The sequence below is a fragment of the Podarcis pityusensis genome, assembly GCF_964106645.2.
Source record: "Podarcis pityusensis genome assembly, chromosome: 8".
Lineage (NCBI taxonomy): Eukaryota > Metazoa > Chordata > Lepidosauria > Squamata > Lacertidae > Podarcis > Podarcis pityusensis.
In genome coordinates this window covers 52,329,139-52,356,850 of record NC_138033.1, presented here as the reverse complement: position 1 = coordinate 52,356,850, position 27,712 = coordinate 52,329,139, and the positions used below count along the sequence as shown (strand labels likewise).

General features: G+C 43.8%; 3 protein-coding genes across 4 annotated transcripts in view; 2 read left to right on the top strand and 1 right to left on the bottom strand.

Annotated features, from left to right (window-relative positions):
- Window positions 1-49: 49 nt before the first annotated feature.
- On the top strand, window positions 50-8,951 carry KLHL36 (kelch like family member 36). Its single transcript, XM_081016635.1, has 5 exons — window positions 50-177; window positions 2,828-2,909; window positions 3,919-4,992; window positions 6,128-6,285; window positions 7,426-8,951. Exons 2-5 carry the CDS (start codon window positions 2,847-2,849, stop codon window positions 7,979-7,981), a joined length of 1,851 nt encoding a protein of 616 aa, XP_080872761.1. The 5' UTR covers window positions 50-177; window positions 2,828-2,846; the 3' UTR covers window positions 7,982-8,951.
- Window positions 8,952-11,863: 2,912 nt separating this feature from the next.
- Window positions 11,864-13,882, bottom strand: LOC308482530 (NF-kappa-B-activating protein-like). The gene has a single exon (XM_081015677.1). It carries the CDS (start codon window positions 13,653-13,655, stop codon window positions 12,645-12,647), a length of 1,011 nt encoding a protein of 336 aa, XP_080871803.1. The 5' UTR covers window positions 13,656-13,882; the 3' UTR covers window positions 11,864-12,644.
- Window positions 13,883-16,517: 2,635 nt separating this feature from the next.
- The window catches only part of USP10 (ubiquitin specific peptidase 10), a 33,316-nt gene continuing 22,121 nt past the window's right edge, over window positions 16,518-27,712 (top strand). Inside the window, exon 1 of one of the 2 annotated variants that reach the window (XM_081015344.1) lies at window positions 16,518-16,677. In XM_081015344.1, the coding sequence (XP_080871470.1) occupies window positions 16,657-16,677 (21 nt within the window). In that variant the 5' untranslated portion in view covers window positions 16,518-16,656. The remainder of the gene's footprint in view (window positions 16,678-27,712) is intronic. The other variant, XM_081015345.1, reaches the window with a different exon arrangement.

The window sequence follows — 27,712 nt, the reverse complement described above, 5'->3', positions numbered from 1 at the left end:
ATCTGCCAACCTCCTCGTCCCTCTCTCTCTCTCATTGGCGCGCTCCCCTTTCAATCTGGGCCACAGTTCCTGGATGATTTAAAAGACAGAGAGAGGGAGACATGGCTGCGAGAGGAAGAGGCGAGCAATGTAGCCTTTTCTGCGGCTGCGAGAGCAGCAGCGCTCCCGAGCCCTGCGGTAAGAGCAGCAGCAGGGCCCTCGGCGCCTCCTTGGGGAGATGCTCGGGGCGAAGCATGATGGGAAACTCCCGCTGCCTCGAGCCCCTGAGCCCAGCAGCAAACGCGCCTCACCATCGGCTGCCTCCCCCTAGCCCGTGATGTTAATTGACTCTCAGCGTGGTTGGGCAGATTTGGGGTGACGACAGAGCTTTGGAAGCGTGGTGGAAAGTGTGTGTGTGTGTGTGTGTATGTGTGGGTGAAGGCCGATTCCCATTGGCTGTTTTCTGGGCAGGATATGCGTGTTGCAATCCCTTCCTGGGCACTTTTAAGATTGATGTTTTGTTTTTCCCCACCCACATGCTAAATGGGTTATTTCCCCCCCCCCCTTCTTTATGCATTGGAGTTGCTGAATTTGAATTCCCCTTTCTGCCTCTTTCACCAACTTCCTTTCCCTATTTTCCTTTGGCTTTGCAGAACAGGCTCAGGTTTAGGACAAGCCAGGGGAACCCACTATTCCCTCCCCCTTTTCTGAAAGGGTCAGATTAATCAACTTTGTTAACTGTGCCCATTTACATTATGAGAGTAACCCCTATTGATATCAGAGGGACTTAGTCCCAAGTAAACAGGTCTGGGACTGCACTGTTAATTTCATAACCTAAAAGCAAACTTAACACATTAGTTAAGTGAAAATGTCATCCTTAACTGCCTAGAATGCTGAAATATTTGTTAAGGACATTTTCTTTTACATGTTTTGGTTTCAAATCTTCTTTTTACGCCTATAAGGGCAATCCAAAATAGGCTTCAGTCCTATATGCAGTTACCTAGAAGGAAACCACATAGAACTGGGCTTGCTTGTTAATAGTGCAGTCCTATATATGTGTAGAGGGACGCGGGTGGCACAGTAGTCTAAACCACTGAGGCTAGCACTTGCTGATTGGAAGGTCGGCAGTTCAAATCCCTGTGACGGGGTGAGCTCCCGTTGCTTGGTCCCTGCTCCTGCCAACCTAGCAGTTTGAAAGCACGCCAAAAAGTGCAAGGAGATAAATAGGTGTCACTCTGGCGGGAAGGTAAATGGCATTTCTGTACGCTGCTCTGGTTTCGCCAGAAGCGGCTTAGTCATGCTGGCCACATGACCCGGAAGCTGTACACTGGCTCCTCCCTAATGGTCAGGGGTCCCTTTACCTTTACTCAGAAGTAATTATTAAGTTTGATTTACTCTTTGTTAAGTGGCTACAGAATTGGATACAGGATTGCAACTATTTTAGATAGATGATAGATAGATAGATAGATAGATACATACATACGTACGTACGTATATCTAAATAATGACCCATCATTCCCCTTTTCTTCTTTAACCTCACAACAACCCTGTAATATAGGTTAGAATGAGAGAGAGAGACTGATCCAAGTCACTCAGTGAAATTTAGCTGAGGGGCAGTTGGATGCTGGGTCTTGACTAAACATGCCTCAGATTGGGCTGCACAGTTGTCTTGAGGAAATTAGTCTTCAGTGCAATTCTTTTTTAAAAAAATAGTATAAATTGGTTTAATTTTTAAGTGGAAAAAACTATTTAAATATATATATATTGTTCTTTGTGTGTTGCAGTTTACACATTGCCCTCTTCTCCCACACTGATATTTTGGTTAAACTCTTATTACATGACTTATAAACAGCCTTGGATTGCAGTCTTATCTATAGCTAATTCTGTGTGTGTATGTGTGTCTAGATCTCTGGCCCCTGCTAAATTTATTCTCCTTAAAATTGTATTACTCTCATAAAAAATTCTATTTGTGCTAGTGGAAAGGCTGTGCCAAGATTCCAAGGAATGATGTCTTACCTTGGGCTGAATGCACCCTCCTCTCTGGCAGTTGAAATATTCTGCAAGGGGGGAAATGAATTTCCTGCCAAATAATGGCTGCCTTGGAAGGTGGTGGACTGTCCTTGGTTAAAGGATTTTAAGCAGAGGCTGGATTGCTAACTATTGCAGATGCTATAGCAGCAGATTTCTTGCATCAGCAAGATGGATGGCCTAGTTGACCTTTGTGGTTCTTTCTAACTTTATGATGGGGAAACCTTTTGGGAGCCTCCTGATTATGGCTAACCTGTCAATGAAACCTATGAGACTTTTGGTACAATCCTATGTGTAGGAGACTACCTAGTGCATAGCAAAGGACCATAGCATTGCACTATAAATTGATTAAGCTGTTGTCCTAAGCTTGCAAAACTTTTCATATCCTTAAAAACAATTTCATTTTCACTTCTTTATTGCACTGAAGAGGATGCCTTTTTAAGATGGCATTTGCAGCCTACAGTTTGAAACAATATTTATCTGTTTAAAAAACAACATTGGAGGTAAATTTTTATCTGATTAAAAAGTGTTTCTTTATTCAATGGAGGTTTCAATCCTATACCCACATCCCCTTGAACTCTGTGGGGCTTGCTCCTGGGTAGGGCCCCATCCACTTTTCAGTTGGGTCCCACCCACTATTGGAATTCCGTGTGGCCCTTAGCCCCAAAAAGGGTTTCCCACTCCTGATCTAAGCAACTGACTAAAGTTAAAATTTAAACTTGTTGACTGTATTCTAGGCCCGCTTGATTAGAGTTCATATTGCTTTCTCTTTCAAAGGTGACTGGGTTGTTAATTTGTTTTTTGTTTTCCACACTCATAGGATTGCAAGAAGCTGCACAATGATGGAAGGAACAAGACAAGCAAGGATTTCTCGCCCACACAAGATAAGCGAATCCTCAAAGGTCTGTAACTTTTTGCACGTATTGCTTGTTACGTTGGCAGACTGGAACTTCTCCCACGGATATGGGAGACTTGCATTTCTCTGTATAATACCCCAGAATTAACACCCATTTTACATGTGGAATGTAGTAGTTTTCAAATAATATATGAAAAGAACCTCTCCTGTTTTCCACATGTGCTGATTTATTCGCAGGTCTCTTGCCCAAGAAAAAGAAACAGGGATGGTTGCTTTTAGAAGTTGCTTTGTTCCAAAAATGTCTAACCCTAGTTCATAGTGCTGTTGTCCAATGAGGAGACCAGTGTCTCTTAAGAAGCTGCTATATATTGAGTCAGACCATTCATCCATCTGGTTTACTGCAGTTATTACTGGCTGGCAGCAGCTCTCCAGGGTTTTAGACAGGGTCCTCTCCCAGCCCTGCTTGGAGATGCCAGGGACATTCTGCCTGGAAAGCAGGTGCTCCCCTTCTGAACTAAGACCCTTACCAAGAGACATAGGAAGCTTCCATATTGGTCAAACCATTGGTCCATGTACAGAGTTTTCTCCCAGTTCTACCTGGAGAAGCTGGGTATTCAACCAGGGACTTTCTGCATGCATAGCATCCACTTTGAGATGTAGCTCTCCTGAACTGCCCAGGAGAGGGGCAAATGGCCAACCTGTGACTGCAGGGCTTTGTGTGACTCCCTGCCTAATTCCAGGCATATACCAGGAAGGTGGCGGCCAGTTAAGATCATCACTACCCAGCATTTTCTCTCTCCTAAAATAACTGCATACTGTATTTGCTTTCTCTCCTCCCTCCCTCTTGATTCTCCCATAAGAAAGAGATGGAAGGGTGGTGGTCTTCCTAAGAGATAAACAGAGAGAGTGTGAGGTGGCTCTGGAACCACTCCCTGTGCTGCCATGTTGCTCCCAAAAGATGACCTCCGAGGGAGCGTGGCCCTCTGCCATATAAATTAATGGATTTATTCCCCCTCAGGTGAGTAGCAATTTGACACCCATTCTCTTCCTTTCAGGTATACAAATGGGCTGACCACTCCAGCCTAGTTCTTCAGAGCTTGAACGAACAGAGGCAACGGGGCCTCTTCTGTGATGTTGTTCTGGTTGCAGACGAGCAGAGGGTCCCTGCCCATCGAAACATTTTAGCGGTCTGCAGTGACTATTTCAACTCAATGTTCACTATTGGGATGCGGGAAGCCTACCAGAAAGAGGTGGAGCTCTTTGGAGCATCCTATGTTGGCCTCAAAGCCATTGTGGACTTCCTGTATGGGAGCGAGCTCTCCCTCGATGGTGGCAACATTGATTACATTTTGGAAACTGCCCACCTGCTGCAGATCTGGAAGGTAGTTGACTTCTGTTGCGAGTACCTGGAGAATGAGGTCAACGAGGAGAACTACTTGTACCTGCAGGAGCTGGCCTCTCTCTACAACCTCAGGCGCCTGGACTTGTACATTGATTCCTTCATCTTGAGGAACTTTGGTACGCTGTCTTTCACACCACACTTCCTGCAGAACATTTCCATCCAGAAGTTGTGCCAGTACCTGGGCAGTGACAACGTCCAGCAGGAATGTGAGCACGACTTGCTGCAGGCCGCGTTGCAGTGGCTGACGCAGTCCCCAGAGAGGGAGAGGGATGCCTACTCCGTCTTGGAAAACATCCATTTCCCCTTGATACCAAAGAGTGACCTGCTGCACCGCGTCAAGCCGGCCGTCTGCTCCCTCCTCTCAAAAGAAACCAACTGTGAGACCTTCGTCGAAGAAGCGGTCCACTACCACAACAACGTCGCGGCTCAGCCGGTCCTTCAGAACAAGCGGACCGCTCTCCGCACGAGTGAAGAAAAGCTCCTCTTCGTTGGCGGGGAGGTGTCGGAAAATTGCTTGGAGCTTAGTGATGACACCTGCTTCCTGGACACCAAAACGGGGCAGTGGGTGAGGGAAACACCGCTCCCTGCTCCACGGAGCCACCACTGCGTTGCAGTGCTCGGAGGGTTCATCTTCACTGCCGGAGGAAGCTTTTCACGTGATAATGGTGGGGATGCCGCCTCCAATCTTCTATATAGGTATGACCCTCGGTGTAACCACTGGATAAAGGTGAGGCTTCAGCTGCAATGGGCACATATATGTTCTTGTAAAATTTTATGCTTTTAGCAGAAGGTAAAATACTTCTGTCCTTAAAACATGAAAACCAAGGAGTGCAGCCATCTGTGCAACAATGCTTATGCTGTGAACTGCGGAATCTGGTTTCCATATTGCAATATATCATGCCCCTCCAGATTCAATGGAGGCGGGGGGAGCAGTTTCTTAGCGTTCATGGTGGTGCGTAGAAGACTGAGAAAATGAGGCACTGTTCTCTAAGAAAGGTTAGAAATTGGGGCGAGGGGTGGTGTTGGAGCTTTGATAGGCTTGTGAGTTTGGATAGAGGTAGACTTTACTTGTTGCAAGCACATGCACAGAGATGTTTGTAGAGTAAGAAAATAACAAAGCAGTTTATTATAGGAAGTAACTAGAAGAGCTTGGGATGCCCTGAGTACTGAAAAGATTGTGTTCCCCTTCCTAGTTAATTCAAAATACTAAACCACAAAATAAAAAAATATATTTCAAAATAAAGCAAAACTTACATTGTATATTAAATTAAAATAGCTTCTTTCTAGAGTTTTTCAGTACAAAATTCTGAATAAATTAATCAAAGCTTTTTTAAAAAAAATTAATACAAGTGTCAAATTCTTCCTCCTCGATTGTTCCAACAGTCTCTCCCCTGTAGCAAGTCACTTCTATTTTACTAACTCCTTGATTTCCTGTTTTCATCAAGAGAGACGTTCGAGTGAGGATGGGGTTTGGGTGCCTCTCTGTAAATGGATACATCTGTTATTGAATTAATCAGGCTTCCTGAAGATATCTTTCTTCTGATATAGTTAGAATAGCCTAATCTAGACATGACCAACTACTTTATCTTGCATTGTTGTGAGCCAATCTGTTTTCTAGACTATTATCCGGCCATCAAAAATATAAGTTAATTTAGAATATGCAGGAAATGATAAAAATAAATTTAAGGAACCTCTGAAAGAGGAGGAAGGAAGTCAAGTATTGGAATGTTAAAATGACTGTAAAACTATTGAAATGAATATAACTGAAAATCATAAATTAAAAAATGATACATACATACATGTGTGTGTGTGTCTATATATGACTATTCAGGTATGTTGTGGGGCTTCCTTTTCCTTCACAGCTTGCTTCCATGAGGCAGCGTCGTGTAGACTTCTATCTGGCTGCCATCAAGGGCATGCTAGTGGCTGTCGGTGGAAGGAACGAAAATGGAGCGCTTTCATCTGTTGAGATCTACAGGCCGGAGAAAGATGCATGGACCTATGTAGCAGGCTTGCCAAGGTAACCTGGATCAGGATCTGGAGACAATCATTCACATGGGGGTGTATATGTGAACCTCAGGTCTGGGGGGCCAGATCTGGCCCTCCAAGCCTCTGTATCAATCCTCCCCAAGCCATGACCCTGCTTTGCAGTTGTCAAGTATGTGTATAGTGTCTGTGTGTTTCACCTCTTGCCATGGCCGCTAGTGGCAGGTGAGCCCTGGAAGGCTTTCCAGAAGGGAATGGGGTGTCAGGCTGAAGATTATCTCCCACCCTTGTTTTATTTTGGCTTTCACTCAATCCAGCACCCTCTGTATGTTCTTGGAGTATAACTATCATCCTCCCTGGCTGCTGGTCATGTTGGCTGGGGCTGGTGGAAGTTGGGAGTCCAACAAGGTACCAGGTTGTGGAGGGCTGTTTTATGTTTCAAAAAGAACAATGTGAGTTTCCTGGGGAAAGTTGCAAAATTAAGTGGTTTGCTTTTTGCCTCTTACTCTTTGTGGTGGCAATTCGAAGGAAAAGCTGTAAGGATCCTCAGACTGTCCAGGGGCAAAGTGGAATTTGATCTCTTGGCTTGTAGAACTCAGCAGTAACCGGGAGTCATGGCAGTGGAATCCAGCAGAGACTGGGACACTGAATCGGGTCCATGGCACATGGCACACAAGAGAAGCAGAGTTTTTTGTCTGTATTTCCTTAAACAAAGGGGGTATTGCATAGGGGTTGTGGACAGTAGGCAGAGGCTCATAAAGCCTCAGGTCACCTCCAGCCCCGCTAAAGGGCAAGTCACACCAAGGAGCTCTACTTGGTGCTGAGAGCCAGGAGCCTAGGAGCATGGGAGGCTGAGGTTGAAAAGACTTCACTTCACCTCCAGCCTTCATAGGAGAAAGTGGGTCACTAGGAGCTCTCCTTGGTGCTGGAAGCAAATGTCCTGCCTTTCTGCATTGTGCAGGCCCCTATTCAGGACCAGAACACCATTAGTGTTGTATCCTGTAGGCTGTTATTATGACCTCTACCACCACTATTACTATTATGATAACGGTACTTCAAAGTTTAGTGGGATTTCTAAAATATTCATCTTGTTTGAAAGGGTTTCCTTCTGTACCTTGAAGGGAACCCCACAACTGATTATATCTTTCCCCCTTCCCCTTTCTTTCTGTCCTAGGTTTACTTATGGCCATGCTGGCGCAGCCCACAATGATTTGGTTTATATATCAGGAGGCCACGATTACCAAATCGGCCCCTATCGCAAAAATCTGCTCTGCTACGATTATCGCACCGACGTGTGGGAAGAGAAGAGGCCAATGATCACCGCCCGCGGCTGGCACAGCATGTGCACCTTGGAGGATGACATTTACTCCATTGGCGGCAGTGACGATTACCTTGAAACGATGACCCGCTTTGACATTTTGGCTGTGGAGTCTTACAGCCCACAGTGCAATCAGTGGACCAGAGTGGCCCCCTTGCTGCAAGCCAACAGTGAATCTGGAGTGGCCATGTGGGAAGGCAAGATCTACATCCTTGGTGGCTATAGCTGGGAGGACACTGTCTTCTCCAGAACCGTCCAGGTGTACAACAAAGAGAAGAACAAGTGGCAAAAAGGAACTGATCTTCCAAAAGCAATTGCTGGGGTTTCTGCTTGTGTGTGCGCGTTAAAACCAAGATCAGAAGATAAAAAGAAAAGGCCAAAAATGAAACGGCATCAGAATCAAGGGAGATGACAAACTTTTGGGCAGTTCAGCCATGGAGAAAGAATGTGTACCAAACCTCTAATCATATTTTATATAGCATTGTAAACGGCTTTGGAAACTTCCATAAAACTACAACAAAGGGTTCCTCCCACCCCCTTGTCAGTTGGACTGGGTGATTTCTGATGATGAAATATCTTCATGGCTCCAGGAAAGGCAGTTGAATGTTAATGCCATATTGTTCTTGGGACTGTCATGTCATTATTGAACAAAATCCATTAGAAGAAATGGTAAAATGTATGTAAAAAATGGTGGTTGGGAACATCTGTTTAGAAATCAAAGGAAGGAGACAGGAGTTGAGAGAAAAGCAGGTTGTCCTAAAAGAAACTGGAACGGTAATTCAAAGAGTTGTCCTTCAATTCTCACTCATCCAGTGTAGCTACAAGTTGGGAGGTGTGCCTTTAATTGTGGGCAATATGTGTGTTCCCTATTCAGACAGAAGTGTGAGGAAAGCATTGAAGTGAGAGCGAAGTGAGGGTTATTTGTGTTTAAAAATTCAGGTGCACTGAGTATTAAAAGCTGCATTTGTTAAAGTCTCCCAAGCTTGAATGGGACATTGTTCTGGAGTAACTAATTGGCATATTCCAGCAACTGGGTCGGTTACCTGAAACAAGGAAACATTGCTTTTGTCTCCTGCTGCATTGAGGCTCTTGTCACTTGTGTTTGGCTTGAATGGTCCATCTGTGCCCATCGGCCAGTATGTTTATTTTATACAAATGTACTACTGTATCATTTTATAAGAACTTAAATGCTGCCATTTGGATGGAGTCTCAATGACATGGTGGGGAAGATTCCCCATTCTCACTCCAGACAATGAAAGTTTGTTTTCTAAGAGTTTTTGAAACCTTTTGTATCATTTTTTAAATGAGACACGTTTTTGCTAATACCTAGCCTGTAACTTGTCACCTGGTGTGTTAATTACTCTTAAAGCTTCCGATGCATATTTATAGTCCTGTCATTTCTGTTTTGGAGTTTGTCACACTGGGGCTTTCCCAGGCGGTGTGGATAACTTTGCTGTGAAAACTTGCCTTGGAAAAAGCATTGACACACCTTTGCATTGTCAGGTGGCTAAAGGTAAAGGTAAAGGGATCCCTGACCATTAGGCCTAGTTGTGGCTGACTCTGGGGTTGCGGTGGCTTTATTGGCCAAGGGAGCCGGCGTACATCTTCCGGGTCATGTGGCCAGCATGACTAAGCCACTTCTGGCGAACCAGAGCAGCGCACAGAAATGCCATTTACCTTCCCGCTGGAGCAGTACCTATTTATCTACTTGCACTTTAACGTTCTTTCAAACTGCTAGGTTGGCAGGAGCAGGGACCGAGCAATGGGAGCTCACCCCATCGTGGGGATTTGAACCGCCAACCTTCTGATTGGCAAGTCCTAGGCTCTGTGGTTTAACCCACAGCGCCACCGGTGACTACCATTCTTCTAAAACAAGACCAGTTTCCCAGCCTAACCGAAAGGCAAATGCGCTATCAAATACCTTTCTAAGTAACAGTACTTTCACAAGTCCTAATTACATAAGAGCATATGCAGAGCCTGCTGGATCAGGCCAACAGTCCTTCTAGTCCAGCATCCTGTTCTCATAGTGGCCAACCAGATGCCTGTAGAAAACGTGCAAGCAGGACCCTAGCACAAGAGCATTGTCCCCTCATGCAGCTTCCAGCAACTGTTTTCAGAAACATTATTGCCTACAACCATTGAGGCAGAGCAGAGCCATCACGGCTAGCAGCCTTCAGTAGCCTTGCCTTCCATAAATGTGTTCATTCCACTTCTAAAGTTGTATAGGTTGGTGGCCATCACTGTCTCCTGTGGCAGCGAGTTCCATAGTTTAACTATGTACTTCCTTTTATCTGTCCTGAATCTCTCAACATTGGATCCCTATGAGTTCTAGTGTTAGGACAGAGGGAGAAAACCTTTTCTCCATCCACTTTTTTGAGCCCACCCAGAGTCAAATATGTCTATACCCTAAAGCAGGCATGTCTTAACAGGTAGATAATGATCTACTGGTAGATTGTGGGGTATTCCTGGTAGATCCTGGTTGATCTCTGGCCCCTCAGTGATCTCGTTACAAAAAAGCAAAAAAACAACAACTTTGGCTTACTAAAAAAAGCTCCACGACTTTGGGTAGATCACTGCCGGTCTTTTTACAACAATGTGTAGATCACTGCCAGTTTTTTTTATACTGTGAGTAGATCGGAGTCTATTGGGAGTTGGACGTCCCTGCCCTAAAGTATTGCCAGATTTTGCCTCCTTTTGCAATAGCCTCTGCCATATGTAAATCTGTATAACTCAATTTGCTAATGGGGCTAGTCACATTCTCAACCCCGGAGCTCTCCCCATCCCTGATGGTTTATGCACATAACTCAGTTACAGCTGCCTAATTATTATTTTTTTAATCCAATATGGGAACCAAGATTGGCATTCCAGGTACTGATGGAAATGAGAAGCACGGAAACAACTGTGATTGGAGTGATGGAGCCTTGGGGAACCAGTCAGAAGGAGCTTCTGTGGGAGTCGTAGCAAGAAACAAATCTGAAGCCAAACTTGTTTTCTCTTCATTGTCAGATGTCATTTTCCCGCTCCTTTAAGGAGGACTTTGCAACCAGAGAACTACTTAACTCTACATCCAAACTCAACCAGCCCCTAGAGTTGTGTGATATCTTTGTCATCACCAGTACACTGGTACCTCGGGTTACATACGCTTCAGGTTACATACGCTTCAGGTTACAGACTCCACTAACCCAGAAATAGTGCTTCAGGTTAAGAACTTTGCTTCAGGATGAGAACCGAAATCGTGCAGCAGCAGGAGGCCCCATTAGCTAAAGTGGTGCTTCAGGTTAAGAACAATTTCAGGTTAAGTATGGACCTTCGGAATGAATTAAGTACTGTACTTAACCCGAGGTACCACTGTAATGTATGATGGTCATTGGGCATGATTCAAAGACCTGTCCATGACATGCACAGGATATGGTTTTAATCACTGCCAAATTTGGGTGATGTGCTAACAGAGCTGATTCTCATACCTATATAGATCAACATGAGTACTTCACCCTGGGTTGGGAATCAAGATGGGTAGGGTTTTTCCATGGCTGCTGAACAATAAATTGAATGGCTGAAGTATTTACTTGTCAAGGAAAGGATGAAGAACCAAGACCATTTAGATCAGGGGTAAGTTATTTTTGACCTGCAGACATAACTGGAGCTGTGAGGCATCTTCAATGGGCTCGGAAGGCCATTTCAGTCAAACCACACCAACCTGGCTCAGCTGAAAGAGGTTTGCAGGCACCTGATTGAGGAGGTCTGCAAAGCCCTGTGCAAAGTCCTCCATGAGCCCTGATGATCCATCAGGTCTGATGGAGTGCTTTAAAAGGCACTTGCAGGCTATGCATTTGCCTGCACAGTTTGCTTTCAACCATGGGGGCAAAAAAGTATTGCCTGACACCAGGTGATTTATAGGTATGCAGCCCTATCCACCTGTGAAATTAGGCCTGCAGGGTGGGCGTAGCAGATAACTACCAGGCCTGTTGGGTAGATCCAGTTGCCCCTCCCTCCTTGCTCCATATGCTGTGGGATCCCATCAGTGTGGCCAGTGGTCAGGAAGGGAGTTGTAGTCTGAACATCTGGAGGTTGCCAGGTTTCCATTCCCGAGTTAAGGGATTTGTTCCTGTTTCTCAGACCTGGAAGGGCTACTTGGAGCGACTGAAAATAAATACAAAGCATAACTTAGTGCTTCTGATTCTCTAAAGATGTGTTCACCCAATGAAAAAGCTTCGTTTTAAAAATAAAAAATAAGGAATTCTGTCATTAAAAGACATACCAAGTTATCTGTAGGAGAGAAATATCTGATAACTAATTCATGTACTAGAATGAGTTTAATATAGCTGGAGTTGAATACATTTATAAACCTTTTTCTAGTATAAACACCAAACATGGGCTGACTCCGATTTCTTCTCCGATTTCCATTTGGGCATGTTTTAATTCTACAAGTTTGTGAACCAACTTCACAAACCATTTCCAAAGAAGAAGTGGTTATGCCATGTAGTCACAAATTTTGAATTCATTGTCCTTTGAAGACGAAACGCATGTCAGCACTTCATCAGAAGAGGCCTGCCAGATCAGACCAAAGGTTTATGTTTTGTGAGCATAATAGAAAAATGGGAATGTTTACAAGGTGCACCTACTGGTGAAAAAGAAGCTGGAGCTGGCTTAACTTTTACCAAAAATTACAAGTATATTTAGTGTTTTCCCTAGGAACTGAAATTAGGTGGGCAGGTGTTTGAATTTTCAGGAGGTAGCGGTGAGAGGAAGATCTCTTTGATCCACACTCTCTGCGGCTCTCACCAACTGGCACAATATATTGGATTCCTAGCAATATTTTGGGAAGGTTTGCAAGAGAGCATGCCTTGTTTCATTTAGACCATTGTCCTTCTGCTGCTGGCAACACCATGCAGCAAATTGGCGAAACCGGGCTGTCCACATACACCTGTCAATGTTCTTATTTGATACACACAAACCATTTTCTGAAGTTCAACCTGGAGTATGCCCTGCAAGTTGGGCTGTGACGCTGGACACCTGTTTACAGATCGCTGTTAACAGGTGTTGCTTGTCAATATACACAAGAAGAAGCATCCAGTTCATTTGTCATCTTTGCCCTGGGTTTTCCTGTAGACCATCTCTCGGAAGCTTGCCAGAATCTTGTTCTCCCTCTTCCGCCTCTCCTCCTGGTTGAAAGATGCCAGGGCCCTCTTTTCATCTGCACTGTAGATCTGGTTCTCCTTCCGCAGGCGCACAGCTTCCATTCTCCGGTGCCTGCTGCCGCTCATCACGTAGCCAGACTTCTCAAATGACGCAATCTCTTCGCTGGTTAGGCCAATCTCACCTCTCCTAGGGATGCGTTTCCCAGCTTTTACATACTCGGCCATGGCAGCACCTTCGCCGGGGAGTAAAGCGTGCCCATAGTTCAAGGGTCGGTCCTCTTGAGAGGCATGGGTAATGGGAGCTTCTGGTCCTATGAAACCTTCCCCATCTGCATTTCTTACTCTCTCAGTCCAGAGATCCCCCTCTTGCTGTTGGTCACCATCGGAGTCTTCGCTGCTGCTCACCTCCCTGCTTTTCTTACTCTTTCTTTTCTTGGACTTCTTTTTCCTATGCTTCTTTTTCCTCTTCTTGGCTTTCTTTCCCCCCTCCTCACGTGAAGCAGCCTTTCTCTTCTTCCTCTTCTTTTTCTTCCTCTGCTCCTCTTCTGAGCTGCAACCAGAGGAGCTGCTCTTTTTAGATGCACCCCCCTCGTCTTCTGCAGGGGTGTGCTCATCAGAGTCCCGGTCGGGAACTTTGGGCGAGACCCCCCAAACTTCAGGTGCTCCAAGCTCACCTATTCTCTCCCTCTCGTTTAGTCGCCTCTGCCTCAGCGACTCTTCCTGCTCCTTGCCGTAGTGCTCGGGGCCCGGCCGGGGCCCGAAGGGGTGAGGGGGCCCGGGGCGCTGACGAAACCCGCCGCTGCTGCCGCGATCGTGGGATCGGGACCGGGCGCGGGAACTCTTGCAGCGGCTGGACCTGGGCGGGGACGGGCTGGTCGAGCTGCCGCTCCGCTCCCGCCGCGAGGGCGGCGTCTCCGCTGGGCTCCGCGAGCGGGACACGGGCGCCATGGCCTCGGCGGAAGTGCCTCCGCTGCGTCGAGGGGCGGAAGCGGCGCCTCCGGATTGCCGTTTGCACACCTTTATTAATGGAGAAGGAGCTTTTCCTAGGGAGGGGCCCCCATTTTCGCCTTCTCTTCCCCCTAGCCCTCAATAAAAACGGAGGAATCCACCGATGTGAGCCACCGAGGGGACGAACAATCCATTGCAACAGAGCTTGGTCCCTCCCACAGATTAGTGTTTTTAATACATTTCTCACTAAAGCTGTTTTTGGGGAGTTCCCTTTAATAAAGCCAGCCAGGCTGTCTCTATTGCTAATTGCACCATTCTGGGGAGGCCTAGCCCCTTTTTTCTTTCCGAATCCTTCGTAGCAGGAGCACATGACATGACATGGTTAAGAAAATCACCTGTCAATTTAGGCACCCTGTACCACACCCGCTTTCTAACAGGCATTTAATGTTTTTCACCTGGAACAAGATATATAACTTAAAATAAATGGGTTTCCCTCCCCTAACTTATCTTCCCACCCATGCAAGGATTTGACTGGTAATAACTCAGCCCCCCCCCCCCGGACCCCTCGGAATGGGATGTTGTGTTAGTTTGGTGCAGTAAACACAAAAAACTGTAATAATAATGTAAACATGCAGACCTCTGGACTTCCTTGATATTTGCCTGTGATCAATGAAGTTTCAGTTTTCCTAACTGAACAGGTAGCCTGGGAGTTTTCATTTGGCAGGCTGCCGCAGTGGTTAAGAGCGCTTTCAACCAGTACTGTTTCTTGTGCAGGTTGCACCCTTCTTGAGAACTTGAAATACTGATCTGTGCTTTATAAACTGCAGGTTTGACTACTGTTAAATACTCCCTGTGGTGCTTCCCTTGAAGACTTTTGGGAGGTTTTACCTAGTAGTGCAGGGGTTCCCCAATTGTGGTGTGTGAGCATCAATTCATGTGGTCTGCGGTGCCGCTGGGTACCTGGGGTTGAGGCCAAAGATGGGAGATGGCACATCCATTGCAGTAAAAGATTCATGTTGCTTTTTAATTGTATATCCATTGCTTTTATTACTTAGGTTGTATTCTATTGTATTACAGTTTGAATTTTATGGAATTCAAATTGCCATACAATAAAGGGCAATATATAAGAAATAAAAGAAGCAGTTAAAATACAATTAAAGATCATACAGTACATTACAATTACTCAAACAGGAGAAAAATAATTATGTGGTCTGCCGAGACCTTCAGCAATTTTCAAATGGTCTGTGGGGGAAATGGCTTGGGAGGCACTGATCTTATACCAAATGCAGCCATATCTTCCCTACTATAAGGAAGACAAAGGAACTTGGGGGCCTCTTTCTTAAGCTACATAGTTGCTCTGAGAATGGGGAGCTTGAACTGAAAGAGTTCAGGGAGTTATGGAGCCTAATACCAAGCTGCTGTCCTCTCATCTGAGCCAACAGAATGGGTCTCCACTACATCCAGTGGATGAATCAATGTATAATTTGCTTTTAATTGTTTGCAAGCCTCCCTGGACCTTGGGAAAGGCAGATAAAAAAGTATATGCCTTTAAAATATTTGTCATTCCCCTTTATAAAAACATTACACAGATATGAATGACACAACATATACAAACGATGTAAAGTACAACTAATAAGCATAAAGTAAATGTGTTTGTTGCATTTATATTTCACTTTTTGCCAGGCACCCAAGGCGGTTTACAGTTTTAAAATACTGATTTGATAAGATTTGATCCGACTCTTCCTCTGAGAAGCCTAGTGTGTGATTCTCCCTCTCATTTTAACAACCCTCTGAAAGGGTAGGTGGCTCAAGATCAACCAGTATGTTTCATGGCAAGTGGGAATTTGAACCCAGGTTTCCTTCACCCACACTGGTTGTAGCAGTAGCCTGCCTGCAGCACAGAATTAGTAGAACAATGGTTGCTTTTACAGCATTTTTTCTGAGGAATTGCAATATATGTGACCACCGCGCCCCATGACAAACCAGTTTCCTCCAAACACACTGGCCATTTATAGAACTAGGATCCATAAATCTGCCGCTTGCTGCACCTGTTGGATTAGTTTTGTTCGGTTGTGTGTATATATATTATTATAACTGAAGATATAATTGCAAGATAAGAACAAGAAAAAGCACCATCCACAACTGTCAGTGTTGCTTTCCTGCTCATTCATTCACATTCCGCCCACTAAGTTGAAACAATCCTAACACAGCGCCTGCGCAGCACAAGCGTTTCAGCATTTCTTTGCGCATACGTACCAAACGGAACCGCCCAATCCCGCCCCTTGATAGTGTTGCGCACGCGCGGAATATTCATTCATCTCCTCTTGATACAGCAAGCCCAAAGCGCGCTCTCGAGCTTGGCGGTCGAACTACGCACGCGCAAAATGCACTTTTATTCTTTCCCTTCCCCGCCTTGAAGGCCGCATGCGCAGAACCCTCCTCACGCCGCCCCGCCTTTTCCCTCACATTCAGCAGCATTGATTTGCCTTTATCCCAGCGCAATAGTAGGGAAGAGCTGCGCATGCGTAATGTATCACCAGCCTCCCGTTTGCCTCCGCCTTGCTTTTTTTTCTTTCTTCCAACCCCCATTTCGTTCTCTCGCGGTCGCTTGCCGAAGCAGCTGCGCGCGCGCAAAAACGTGTCCGCCTGCGCCTCCCTCCCTCCCTCCTGTCAATCTCGGGCCATCCCCAAGTACGCACGCGCGCGAGGGGAAGGAACGCGAGATCCTCGACAAGAGACCTTTTCTGTCAAGACGCGCGCGCACGCGCGCGACTGGGACCGACACCGGAGCGCGCGGCGTGAGCCAGGATGACTAGGTGCGCTCGCGCCTTTGCGCAGGCGCAGCTGCCCGCCCCGCCTCGCGCTGCCCGCCCTCTCCTGTGTGGTGTGTGTGCGCGAAGAGAGAAGATGGCGGCGGCGGGGCCAGCAGCGTGAGGCGTTGAGGGAGACGCTGAGCTCGCTGCTGCCGCCGCCTCCCCCGCCGAGCGGGGACGGGGGCGCCATGGCCGTCCACGGCGCGCAGGTAAACGCCTCAAGCCGAGCCCGGAGGCCACCACCTTTTATTCCCTTTCCCTGCCTGAAGGGGTTTCCCCTCCGCGCTGTGGCCCGGCCCGGCCAGGCCTCGCCTCCTCCTCGGGGCAGGAGCACGCTGCGTGTGTGCCTGGCTTGGCAAGGGCTGGGCCTACCCGGCCGATTTCTGCAGGCTCATCGCGTCGTGTGTGTGTGTGTCATGGCGAGCGAGCGGGTTGTGGCGGGAGGGCTTTCTCCCCGCTAAGCCACGGGGCGCCTCTCTCTCCTCTCTGTACATGATGAAAAGGAGCGGCTGGTGGTGGTGGGGCGCGCGCGTGCTCGCGGAGGAGCACAGCCGGGCGAGGGGTTTAAAGGCAGCCATCCCATTGCACACTTTACTTGGAATTGAGCAGGAAAGAAGAAATTGCGGGAGCGGGTGGGGGGGGGAGAGATCTCTCCATTGACCTTAATGGAAGAGCACGCCTAAAATATTGTGTATGCGGGATTTTATACCCCCTCCCGAGTTTCAAGCACACATGGGTAGGGGGGTTTCATCGATATATTAGTAAGGATGAATTTGCTTGAGCGGCTTTATTCGGAGAATAAAACCCATTGGTAGGACTTCCCATTTTGTTTTGTTTTAACTCGCAGTTTAAAGCGGGAGGAGGGGTTGTGCTGTTGCAGCTTTGCAGCTTGATTCTCTGAACAGGTTAGGGAAACTGGCCAATATTCAGTCATGAGACTTTGCTCCTGGGTAAGAGTGCGCTGGTAGGAAACCCAACAGCGTGCTTTGAGGGAGTAAGTCTCCCTAGGTTCAGCCATAGGGTTTTACGTATAGGTAAAGTGATATACTCAAGTGATATTACTCAAGAGTAAGCCTCATAGAGTGCATAGGATTGTTGCACCTTTTTAACCAGGCACCCTTTTGTTGTTCAGGCGTAAGTTTCCCCGGGTTCAGGTATAGAAGAATTTTACTGCTAATGTTACTGGACTATAACTCCCATCTCCCTGATAACTGGCCATGCTAGCTGGGGCTGATTCCAGCTTGATCCCTGAGCAGGCTTATTATTATTAGGAAGTGAATTATACTACATTCATAATAGGACTTTGGTCCTAGATTAGTGTGCATGAGGTTGTAACCTCAATCTTTATACCTTTTTAAGTGGGTGGGTAGATTAACTTTGGAGGTAAGAAATGAAATTTTACCAGTGATGGAGGCAACAAGTGCAGAAGGTAGGGAAACACCGAAAGTAGGCATTGCTTTTTGTAGAGGAGGGGAGGGAATTGGAAAAAAAGTGCCCACGGACTTGCATCCATTCATTCACTCTTTAGTTCTCACATGCTTAACTTGGAAGTTTTAGTCCTTGCTCACAGACTGCCAGACATGCAAGAGAGTTAAAAGCATTGGACAGGTGCTAATTGCGAGTAGTTTTATACTTGTTTGTTGCACTCTGGTAGTAGGTGAATACATGGGGTATACATAGGACACACAAGTAACTGGGAAGATTTCTTTTGCTCATAGAACTTTCATCTAAAGTTCATGTAATTGAAAAAAACTTGTGTTGAGGCAGGATTCTCCACCTTCAGGCCTTCCTGAAAACATTACAAGACCGCAAAACAGTCTACAATCAGCTTCACTAAAGTAAAGTGGAGGATCTGGACACACTATGCTGGACACTGAAGGACAAGGACATTGTTTTAGTAAAATGAATTTGTATGACTTGCAGCTATGTCACAGACTATGGATGAAGGTGACTCACACCCTAGAGTACCCAGTAGTCTGACCTATATATAAAAAAATACCATCTTAATATGATGGATCATGTTGACCCCTGGGATTTCAAAGAAACAAGGTTATCTCTTCAAGAGAGAGAAAATATTACTTAAATGCCAGTATAACTTGTTTTGTATCAAATTTCTAGATTTGGGATTCATCTGATGTCTTGGTTTGTAGATGGAGTAATACAAACCCCTTCCCATTCCCAAGTTATTTTCTAGGAGACCTTTGTTTTGGGTAAGGCAGTGGCAAATACTAAGTGCTGTTTTCACAGAGAAAATTGGAGGGGAGATTAATATTGAACTTGAGGTACAATTGCAATGAATCTTTGTCTGGCTAGTTAGAAAATATAACTTGATACTTCAGGGGGGAAAAGAGATTGGATATGAGTCTTTGAACTGAGACACATGGTGGTATCTTCTACATCATGATCTGAATTATGCTATGTATGATGCCTGGTTGTTTCGATCTGGAACTGTTACTACTTTGCTGTTTGGATCTAATGCTTGACTTTGGCTCTTTAATAAATTTGTAGAGGATCTTTGGTCAGTGCCTTGAGAAATATAGTAAATGACAAGCAAAACATGAGTGTAGGCATTTTGTGGTTGTATGTTACTGTTCTACTTGATTTTCCCCTAGCTTTTTGTTCTCATCAAAGACTTATGAAATAAAGTGCTGTTCCCCATTGTACTGTTCGGCTACTGACACCCAGAATGATTCAGTTCAGCCAGATTTCCAACTTGCTGCCTTCCATATGTTTTGAATTACAGCTTCCATCATCCCCAACCAGTATGGCCATATTGGCCGAGGCAGATGGGAGTTGGACTCCAAAACATTTGGAGGGCTTCAGTTTGGGAAGGCTGTTTTTGGTAGTGTGTCCCTGTCTGACATGGGATATATATACAGGTTTAGTATAAGTTTTATATCCACTAGCTATTACTGTGTTTCTTTAGTGTTACCTGTATGGTTGATCTTATTAATTGGCATCTCTAAACACAAATGGCACCTATAGTCTGTATACATTCTTTCTGGCTAGTCTTTTGGGCATGGCTTAACTTCTACAGTGAAGGGCCATAGTTCAGTGGTAGAGCATCTGCTTTGTGTGCAGAAGGGCCTAAGATCAAACCCTGGCCTTTCCAGGGAAAATACTCTGTCTGAAATGTTGGAAAGCTGCTGTCAGTAACTGTTGACAATATGTGCTAGATGGATCATGGGTGAACCAAAGGTTAGTTCTACTCAGAGTGGACCCATTGAATTTAATGGGTCTAAGTTAATCATGTCCATTAATTTCAAATATTTTACTCTTGGTTGGGTAGAACTAATATTGGAAACAACCTCAGTGGTTTCCGTTGGTATAAAGTAGCTTACTATGTTCCTGTAGGAAGTTGCATTATAGAGCAGTCCAAACTGCATATCTGCCATGCTATACAGTGGTATCTCGGGTTAAGAACTTAATTTGTTCTGGAGGTCCGTTCTTAACCTAAAACTGTTCTTAACCTGAGGTACCACTTTAGCTATTGGGGGCTTCCTGTTGCCACCACGCAAAGTTCTAAACCCGAGGTACTATTTCTGGGTTAGCGCAGTCTGTAACCTGAAGCGTCTGTAACCCGAGGTACCACTGTAGAGGGATTTGGATGAGCTTCAGCTGGTGAGTAACACCAAAGTGCTCCCGCCCAAGGGTTGGACAGACAGAAGTTAGAGCAAACACCAAAATGGCCTGATCTGGCCTCCTTGCTGCACCAGTCTGAGAGCTGGTGTAACAGAGTCATTTTTCTTCCAGGCTGGCTGGCATGAAAGGCAGGGCCGTGGCTGCAGTGTTCTATTAAGTACCACTGCTTTGGGGCAGAAATTCGGATTGATTCATCTAGCTCAATATTGCCTGCACAGACTGGCAGTGGCCCTATTGATTGGGGATCCTTCTCAGGCTATCCAATGATGCCAGATTCAACATGGGACCTTTTGCATTCAAAACAGCTGCTCTACCACTGAAGTGTGTAGATACATACTGTCCATATAGAGTCCATGTAACATTTAAGTGAAAGTAAAGAGTGTGGGCCATGGTTGGTGTGGCTATACCAGCATTTACCCTGTCAACTGTTTGTTTGTTTTTAAAAGGCAGTACCCTTCAACCCTCCCCTTAGTATTGGTGTAGATCTGGCTGTAGAGATGATATTAAACCTTTCAAAATACATAAAGAATGAGAGAAACATGCCTTAAAGTAGTCTTATTTAAAGTTTTTGGGTTTTTTTTTGCTAAACAGGATGTTCTGAACACCTGAAAGGAAGTGTGCATTTGCATTTCTAGCATTTTTAATATTTGGATTAAAATGTGGTCATTGGATTCAAAATTCAGAACTTTCCACAAGGCTTTAATTTTTTCTACAATAGAAGGTGTTATAGTTGAAGCCATTATGTACATTATTTTAGTAATAAACAATTAGACTTATTTAATGCCAGAGAAACCTCATGGACATGATTCTTTGTAGTTTGTATCTGGTGCAGTGGCTAGAGTGATTGTCCTGAAAGGTAGGATAGAAATCTTTTAATAAATAGAGTGTTAGATTTGATTAGAAGAAGCCAAGGTTCACATAAATGAACAACTGCAAAGCTCGGTAGATGGCCTTAGACAAGATACAATCTCTCAGCCTAATCTGCTTCTCAGGGTTGTTGGGCATTGTGTGCAGTAATGTTTCTTGTTTGTCATAGATTTGTTCTTGGTTATAAGAAGTCAATTAGGAGAAGCTGGTGACATGTTTGCATGTGGGTATAATGGTGTCCCAACTGACTCATGAACACGCTGCTCTTTGCTACTTCAAGGACTGACCGATTAGTAATAGTGATCACTTATATTGGTTTTTGGAAGTTTAAAAGCATTATCTCAGTACTTGGTAAAATGAAGCAGCTTCTAGTTTGTGTACATGGATGAATAGCTGCAGCAGTCATATACAGGAATCCCCCCACTTATGCACGGTCAATTCGTGTGCGATGATGTATACATGTGGCACTGGGAAATAAAAATTTCAAATAAATAATTCAATTCAAACCTGAAATGGTGGGAGAGAGCTGGAAAGTTTTTGTGGCTCATGAGGAGACTCTCCACAGAGCCTGAAGAGGACGCCAGTGAGCCAAAAGTCCAGAAAGAAAGTTTTTAAAAGCTATTAAAAGAAAAGGAGTCCAAGGGTTCCAAAATGGTGTGCAGGAGCTGTCACTGCTTCCATGTTATCCTGGTCAACAGCTGTTGGGCAGGAAGCTGTATTGCAGCAGGCTCTCCACTTACGCACATTTCACTTATGCGTGTGGTGCCCAGAAGACAACCCTCTCATAAGTAGTGAGTCGCCTGTATTTGGAATTAAGGACACCATTTGGCAATGATAGCAGTGGCACAATAGACTGTAGTGTAGTAACAGGCAAGTGGTAAAAGTCAGGTCTGCAGTCTCTGACAACGGTTCTGTAAACTAGACTAGTATTACTACCATTCCCTGTGTAGCAGATGGGGGTGGAATTGAATTTGAGAGCTAGTGGTTTGCCAAAGACCTCCTAGCAAATTTATGTTAGAGATTATATTTATGTAAGTTATAGGCTGCGGGTGTAGCCAACATGGTGCTTTCTAAATGTTGGAGAGTTTCTGATCAGCACTGGCCAGCATAGCTAGTATGCAGGGATGGATGGCCATTGTATAGCAACATCTAGATGGCACCACATTAATTATTCTTGCTATACATTTCTTAACTTGTCTGTGTGCAGGTCCTGCAACCATGTTGAAATTACAAAATGATAGTTGCTGTAAATTGATTTCCACCTATAACCTGTCAGCTGTTCACTTGCAACATCTCTTTAAATACTGCATTAGGTTAGATTGATCCCACTGAAGTAAGTGGCAAATGTTCTTTTAATTGTTTGATCTTCAGACTTGGCTAACTTCAATTTGTTAGTTTAGAGTCTTTGATTTCAATGCGGATTCTTTGGCTTTAAATTTCCTTAACAGGCTCATTCTAAAACTACTAAGTGTACACCTTAACTTTTCTTGCTTGAATAACTTTGATAAAATAGATCACATTTTTAAAAAAAGTAGTCTGCAGGATTCACTCGTTTATCTTAGTATAGCTTCTCTCTGATATTCAGGATTTTTCATTCTTCATACTTATTAGACAAATATGCCTGAACCTGAAGTCTGTTAATTCCTTTGTTATGCATGTTAAAGGATCTTGTTCCACTGTGATTATTCTAGTCATTGTATAGCACAGATATGTGGGTTTTTAAGATGTTACAGTAGTACAATTAATTTTAAAAAGCAAAATATTAACATGAGCATTTCTGGAACTAAATGAAAACCCTCATCATTTGTTAGAGTATGCTGTTCTGTATATAGTAATTTTTCTATATTTTAAGGCTAGGGGGCATCAAGTAGACACTGCTAGGAAGGCTACTGATTTTCTTGTTAGACCAGTGTTCCTGAAAATGGGGCCCCTCACCCTTTTAGAGTGTTTAGAAACTTGGCGGGGGGGGGGTGGTGGAGACAATTCCAGCCACTCAAGCATTTTTGCAGTAGCATACAAATGGTAGAAAATGACAGGAGAGCAGTGGCTGTCAGAAATCTACATAGAAATTTGTTTCGGAGTTCAGTATGCAAAAGCAAAGCAGTTAAATCCTAACATTTGGATTTAAATAAGTTAGCAAAAGTGGAAAGGCAAGATACATGTTTAATAAGTAACCTACCTGCTCAAAACATTTTGGTAAGTCAAATAAACAACCATCATTTTATAAAATGTAGTCTTACAGTTGACAAAAATTTATGTCCTTGCTGTTACTCAGTGTAGATGTGTTTTCAAGCTTGTGCATTCTGATTGTAAATGTGTACTTGGAAATATGTACTGGTACCTCTAGTTTCAGTGAAACTTAACTCCCACATAGTTGTGTTAGGATTGCAGCCAAAGTTGAAAGGCCATAGTATGCCCTCAAGTATACCTTTACCTGTAGCATCTGTCCAGAAACCTTGGCTTCTGCATACTAGCCTGAGACATTGCACATCAAGTCTTGTTATGGAAAGTGGCTGGGCAACAACAAAAACAAAAACAACAAAAACCACCCCAGCTTGACTTTATCTTCTTGCTTCTGGCAGTTCTTTGGTTGCAGTAGCTTTCAGGGGCTAAATCACTTGACGTTGAAATACTATTGCTGACTTCATTGGAGTAGTGGGCTTGCAGCAGAATGAAATAACAGGCTGGACTTGATCACTTTAGAGTATATGGGGAGATGCAGTTTTGGAATATTCCCCTGTGAGCATCCTGCAGGTGGAAAACTGGAACTTTAGCGGGAAGATTCAAACCTCTTTGCTTGCTGTGGTGGTTTCCTGTTTTCTGGGAATTAAATGTTAAGGAAGATTTCAGTAATGTGATTCTGTATCTGCAGCCTTTAGTGGTACAACCCATTCTGCCACCATATTCTGTTGCATATACAGACCAGCCCTCAGATTCTGCTGCCTTGATTCTAGAACAGAGTTTGAATATCTCTGCCTCATCACCTTCATTTAACACTGAAGGTGGTGTTTTAGTTTGAAAGGCAAACATGCCATTGCTCTAGGTTTATTATAGTAACATAGCTGTCCAAGGTTTCAAAGATCTTTCTTTACACCAAGAAAACTTCTGTACTGTGGTACCGCATGTTTCATTATATGCAAAATACATTGGATATGCAGTCTTTTGTTGCTGTTGTTTAAAACATGCTTTCTTCTTGGAATTACATTTAGATGGGCAGTATTGTACAAATTGTGGTAGCCTTGAAAGCTGTTGTGAAATTACTGGAATGACATAAGAGAAGAGAAATAATTTCTGCCTGTTTTGTTCTGTGCAAATCAATTGGGTAGAATAATTTTAGTGCTCTTCAGCATTACAGATGTAAAATTTCTGGGAATTTTGAATCCTCACTGGAGGATACAATTTTTTACCCTGAGAGATTTGGGGAGAAGGGGTTTTTTTTAAATGGAAGAAAAATCATTTTGAAAGCTTTCTTTACCTAGGGGAATATTTACAAAAGTTGAACCTCAAATATAAATTCCAGGTAGGGGGTACTTTGTGACCAAGAGTTGTTAATATGAAAGATATGAGAGTGTAGAAAATTGGGTGAATGAATTAATGTATATGAAGCTAAGCTAGATGTAAAAAAAACACTGTCATGGAATGCTGGGTGGGAAATCAAACAACTATTGTGTAAAAAAATGGGAAAGAAGTGTAATTGTAAAACTCAGAAACTCAAAAATAAAAATATTAGAAGTTTTCTTTACTTATCAAAAGTCACTTTGTTACTTTAAGAACATGAAATGCCTTATGTATAACTTGGTTTAGCATTTATCTGGTATATTAAAAATATAGTTTATCCAGACAAGCTGTTGAACGGTAAGGAGTCTATCTTCTCTTACGGTTTTGCAAGTTTATGAAGAGCAGGAAAACCCCCAATAAAGATGAGCCATCAACATAATAATTAAACAAACTATTATTTATTCTTAAAATTATGTCTCCTCCAGTCCTACACAGCGTCAAGCAGACATAAAGCACTAATTTGTTTATAAAAAGAGTCAAGAAAAAGGGTAGTGGAAACAAAACTCACTAAATGAAATGTATTCAGTTGCTTTTTATTCATATTTATCATGGACTTCTAAAAATTGAAAGTTTACCCAGATGGAAACACATGTCTACCCTTTCCCATGTCAGTTTATTTCTTAATTTGGTATACAGTATTTCCAAACATATACCAGTTTCTTTCATGTGCTTCAGAATATGGAGGAATCTGAAGTAGGTAAGAAGCAAGAGCTGGAGGCTTTGTTGTGCAAAGGCTTTGCCACCATGTTGCAAGAGGGATATGTTTGGCAGGATCCCAGACTACATTTCTTGGCCAAATACCTGAAGAAGTTTTGTACTTTGCAATATTTGAAAGTACCTTTCCAGCATCAGGTCCTAAGTGTGCTGCTTTTTTTGTAATCCATTCAAATATGGAAGTAGTGATACCATCACAAGATTTTTAAAATGTATTATTATTATTATTTAAATTTCTATACTGCTTAATATATTTGTAAAATATCTCTTAAGCAGTGTACTGGAAACTGAAACAACAACAGAGAACTTTAACAAAATATTGCAAAATTACACAGTTACATATAAAAATGATACATTGATTCACCCAGGGTCAAACAAACTCAGCTCACCCACAAAATTTTCACAATGAGAAAAGATCTTGGAAACAGTGGACCCTAATCTTTCTTTCTGGACTTGCTTTTTATGGGCTGGCTCAAGGTGGATGGCACCTCTTCAAGCTGCACACAGCTGTGTCCCATTCAGCTGCACTCTCCGCACCCAGTTCCTGGTACAGCAGGTTTATTGAGTTTCCCAGGGGGGTCCAAAGGATGGGTAGAGGGGCCCCCTTCACTCACAACTCCTCCTTCACCCTCTGTCCTCTCCTCTTCTAGCATTTTTACTGTCCCATAGCAGGACGTGCTTTTTATGGGCAGACACCAAGGGTGGTACTTCCTCAGGTTTCCCACAGCTGTGTCTCATTCATCTTCTGTCCTCTCCTCCTCCTCCTCCTCTACCTCCTCCTTCATCTTCTTAGATACTGACTGGCTGCTGTTACATATGCATGCATCACACCCAAGATGGTCTCCAAAGTCACTTGCATTTCTCCTTTGAATTTTGGGTCCAGTGTATTTGCAGCAGCATGAATTGGATGGCAACAAAATTATGTTGTTCTGTACTTTCAGTCCTTTGAGGCTTAGCGACAAGAAAAAAATAGGTCTACTTTGGCTTCCCCCCTCACAAAAAGCTCAACAACTTATGCTTGCCCCCGTTAAAAATGCTCAACAACTTCAGGTCCCCCTCCCCAAAATGGTTAGATCACTGCCAGCCCCCCCCCCCACCGGGAGTAGATCGCAGTCTCTTGGGAGTTGGATGTCCCTGCTTTAGAAGAAAGATTGGGGGGGGGGGACCCTCCCAGGCCTTCATGTCTCTGTACCTGCTAACTTAAGTTGATTCTAATTCTTCTCTGAATCTTTGTGTCAGCCATATTTTAGAATTCCCATTTAACATTTTTGCATGTACAGAATGTGCTTTCTTTCTGCAAATTGCCATATTGCAAGAACTCTTCCATATGAACCTAATAATATAGGCAACCTACACAGTTCAGTTTCAGTTTACTGCCATAAACATTCTACATGCTGTTGTCTGCTTTGTACAGGTCTGTTTGTAGTAGAACTTGCTGGCCTTGAGCCACTGGATTATAGGCATTTGTCAGTTTAATGCTGCTTCAGCAAAGTAGATATTGAGTTTGAAAGAACTGCATTGCTAGAGCTGCAGTTTTTTTTCTGTTCAGTTGAAATGCTTTATATATAACCATTTAACATACCACTCAGGATTAAGGAACTTTGTGTGGAACAATGGTGCTTCATGGCAGGAGAGCTTCTAGCAATTCTAAAACATGTGTATAATTGAGACTAGAAATTCCTGCTTTTCCTGTGCATTAGTCACGTTCTTCAAAAGAAGCAGCTTGTGAAAAGTGTGTACTGTGTAGTGGTAGTGAACTTTAGTGTACAGTGTCTAGTAGTAAATGTGCACATTGCTTTGGCTCTGTGGAAGCTTCCAGGGAAGGCTTATTTGTGACTGCAGTTCTCTCTTTGGGAAAGATGGGACTAATATATAGAAACAATTTTCTGAAGTGACTTCTCTGTGTGTCATAGGGTTACTGTCTGTTTTGTACATTGCACATATTAAATTGTGGGGCATTTTTGCCAAGGTGAAGTCAGAAAGGCCCTTGCAAATGCACATCAGGAACTGTTAGTTCACTGGTGAGACGATAAGAAGCTTATTAGGTCACTCAGTATCTGATTAAGTTGAAGGTGGCCTGTGTTTGATCAGGATAGAACAAGAGTTGAGTGTTGTATTGGAAAAGTTAACATGGCCAGTAGTATTGAGAGTTCTTCAGATGCCATAACTAGATACAGTACCACATGTAGGAGTGTGTTTTTGAAAATAAGTGCAGGAATGTCTTGGACACAACCCACTGGGATTTCTCTTCACACTGTAGCATTTTGTTACATCACACTGCTGTTTTAAATTTGCTAATTTGGCTTGACATTTTTTTTAGCTGATAATTATTTGGTAGAAAGCCTTTATTATGCCCCAGAAACCACTAATCTCTCAACTCTTTCCCTCAATAATTGTCAAATAGGTAAAATGTGTTTTTGACTTGTTGTTCTGGTAGTGGCTGCCACAAACCCTCTTCATCAA

What these genes read in the sequence shown, in the direction of transcription:
- KLHL36 (XM_081016635.1), top strand. Translation starts at nt 2,847, where the DNA reads ATGATGGAAGGAACAAGACAAGCAAGGATTTCTCGCCCACACAAGATA. An exon ending in AGATAAGCGAATCCTCAAAG is followed by an intron (nt 2,910 to 3,918) that starts GTCTGTAACTTT and finishes TCTTCCTTTCAG; the next exon opens with GTATACAAATGGGCTGACCA. An exon ending in TATGTAGCAGGCTTGCCAAG is followed by an intron (nt 6,286 to 7,425) that starts GTAACCTGGATC and finishes TTTCTGTCCTAG; the next exon opens with GTTTACTTATGGCCATGCTG.
- LOC308482530 (XM_081015677.1), bottom strand. Translation starts at nt 13,655, where the DNA reads ATGGCGCCCGTGTCCCGCTCGCGGAGCCCAGCGGAGACGCCGCCCTCG.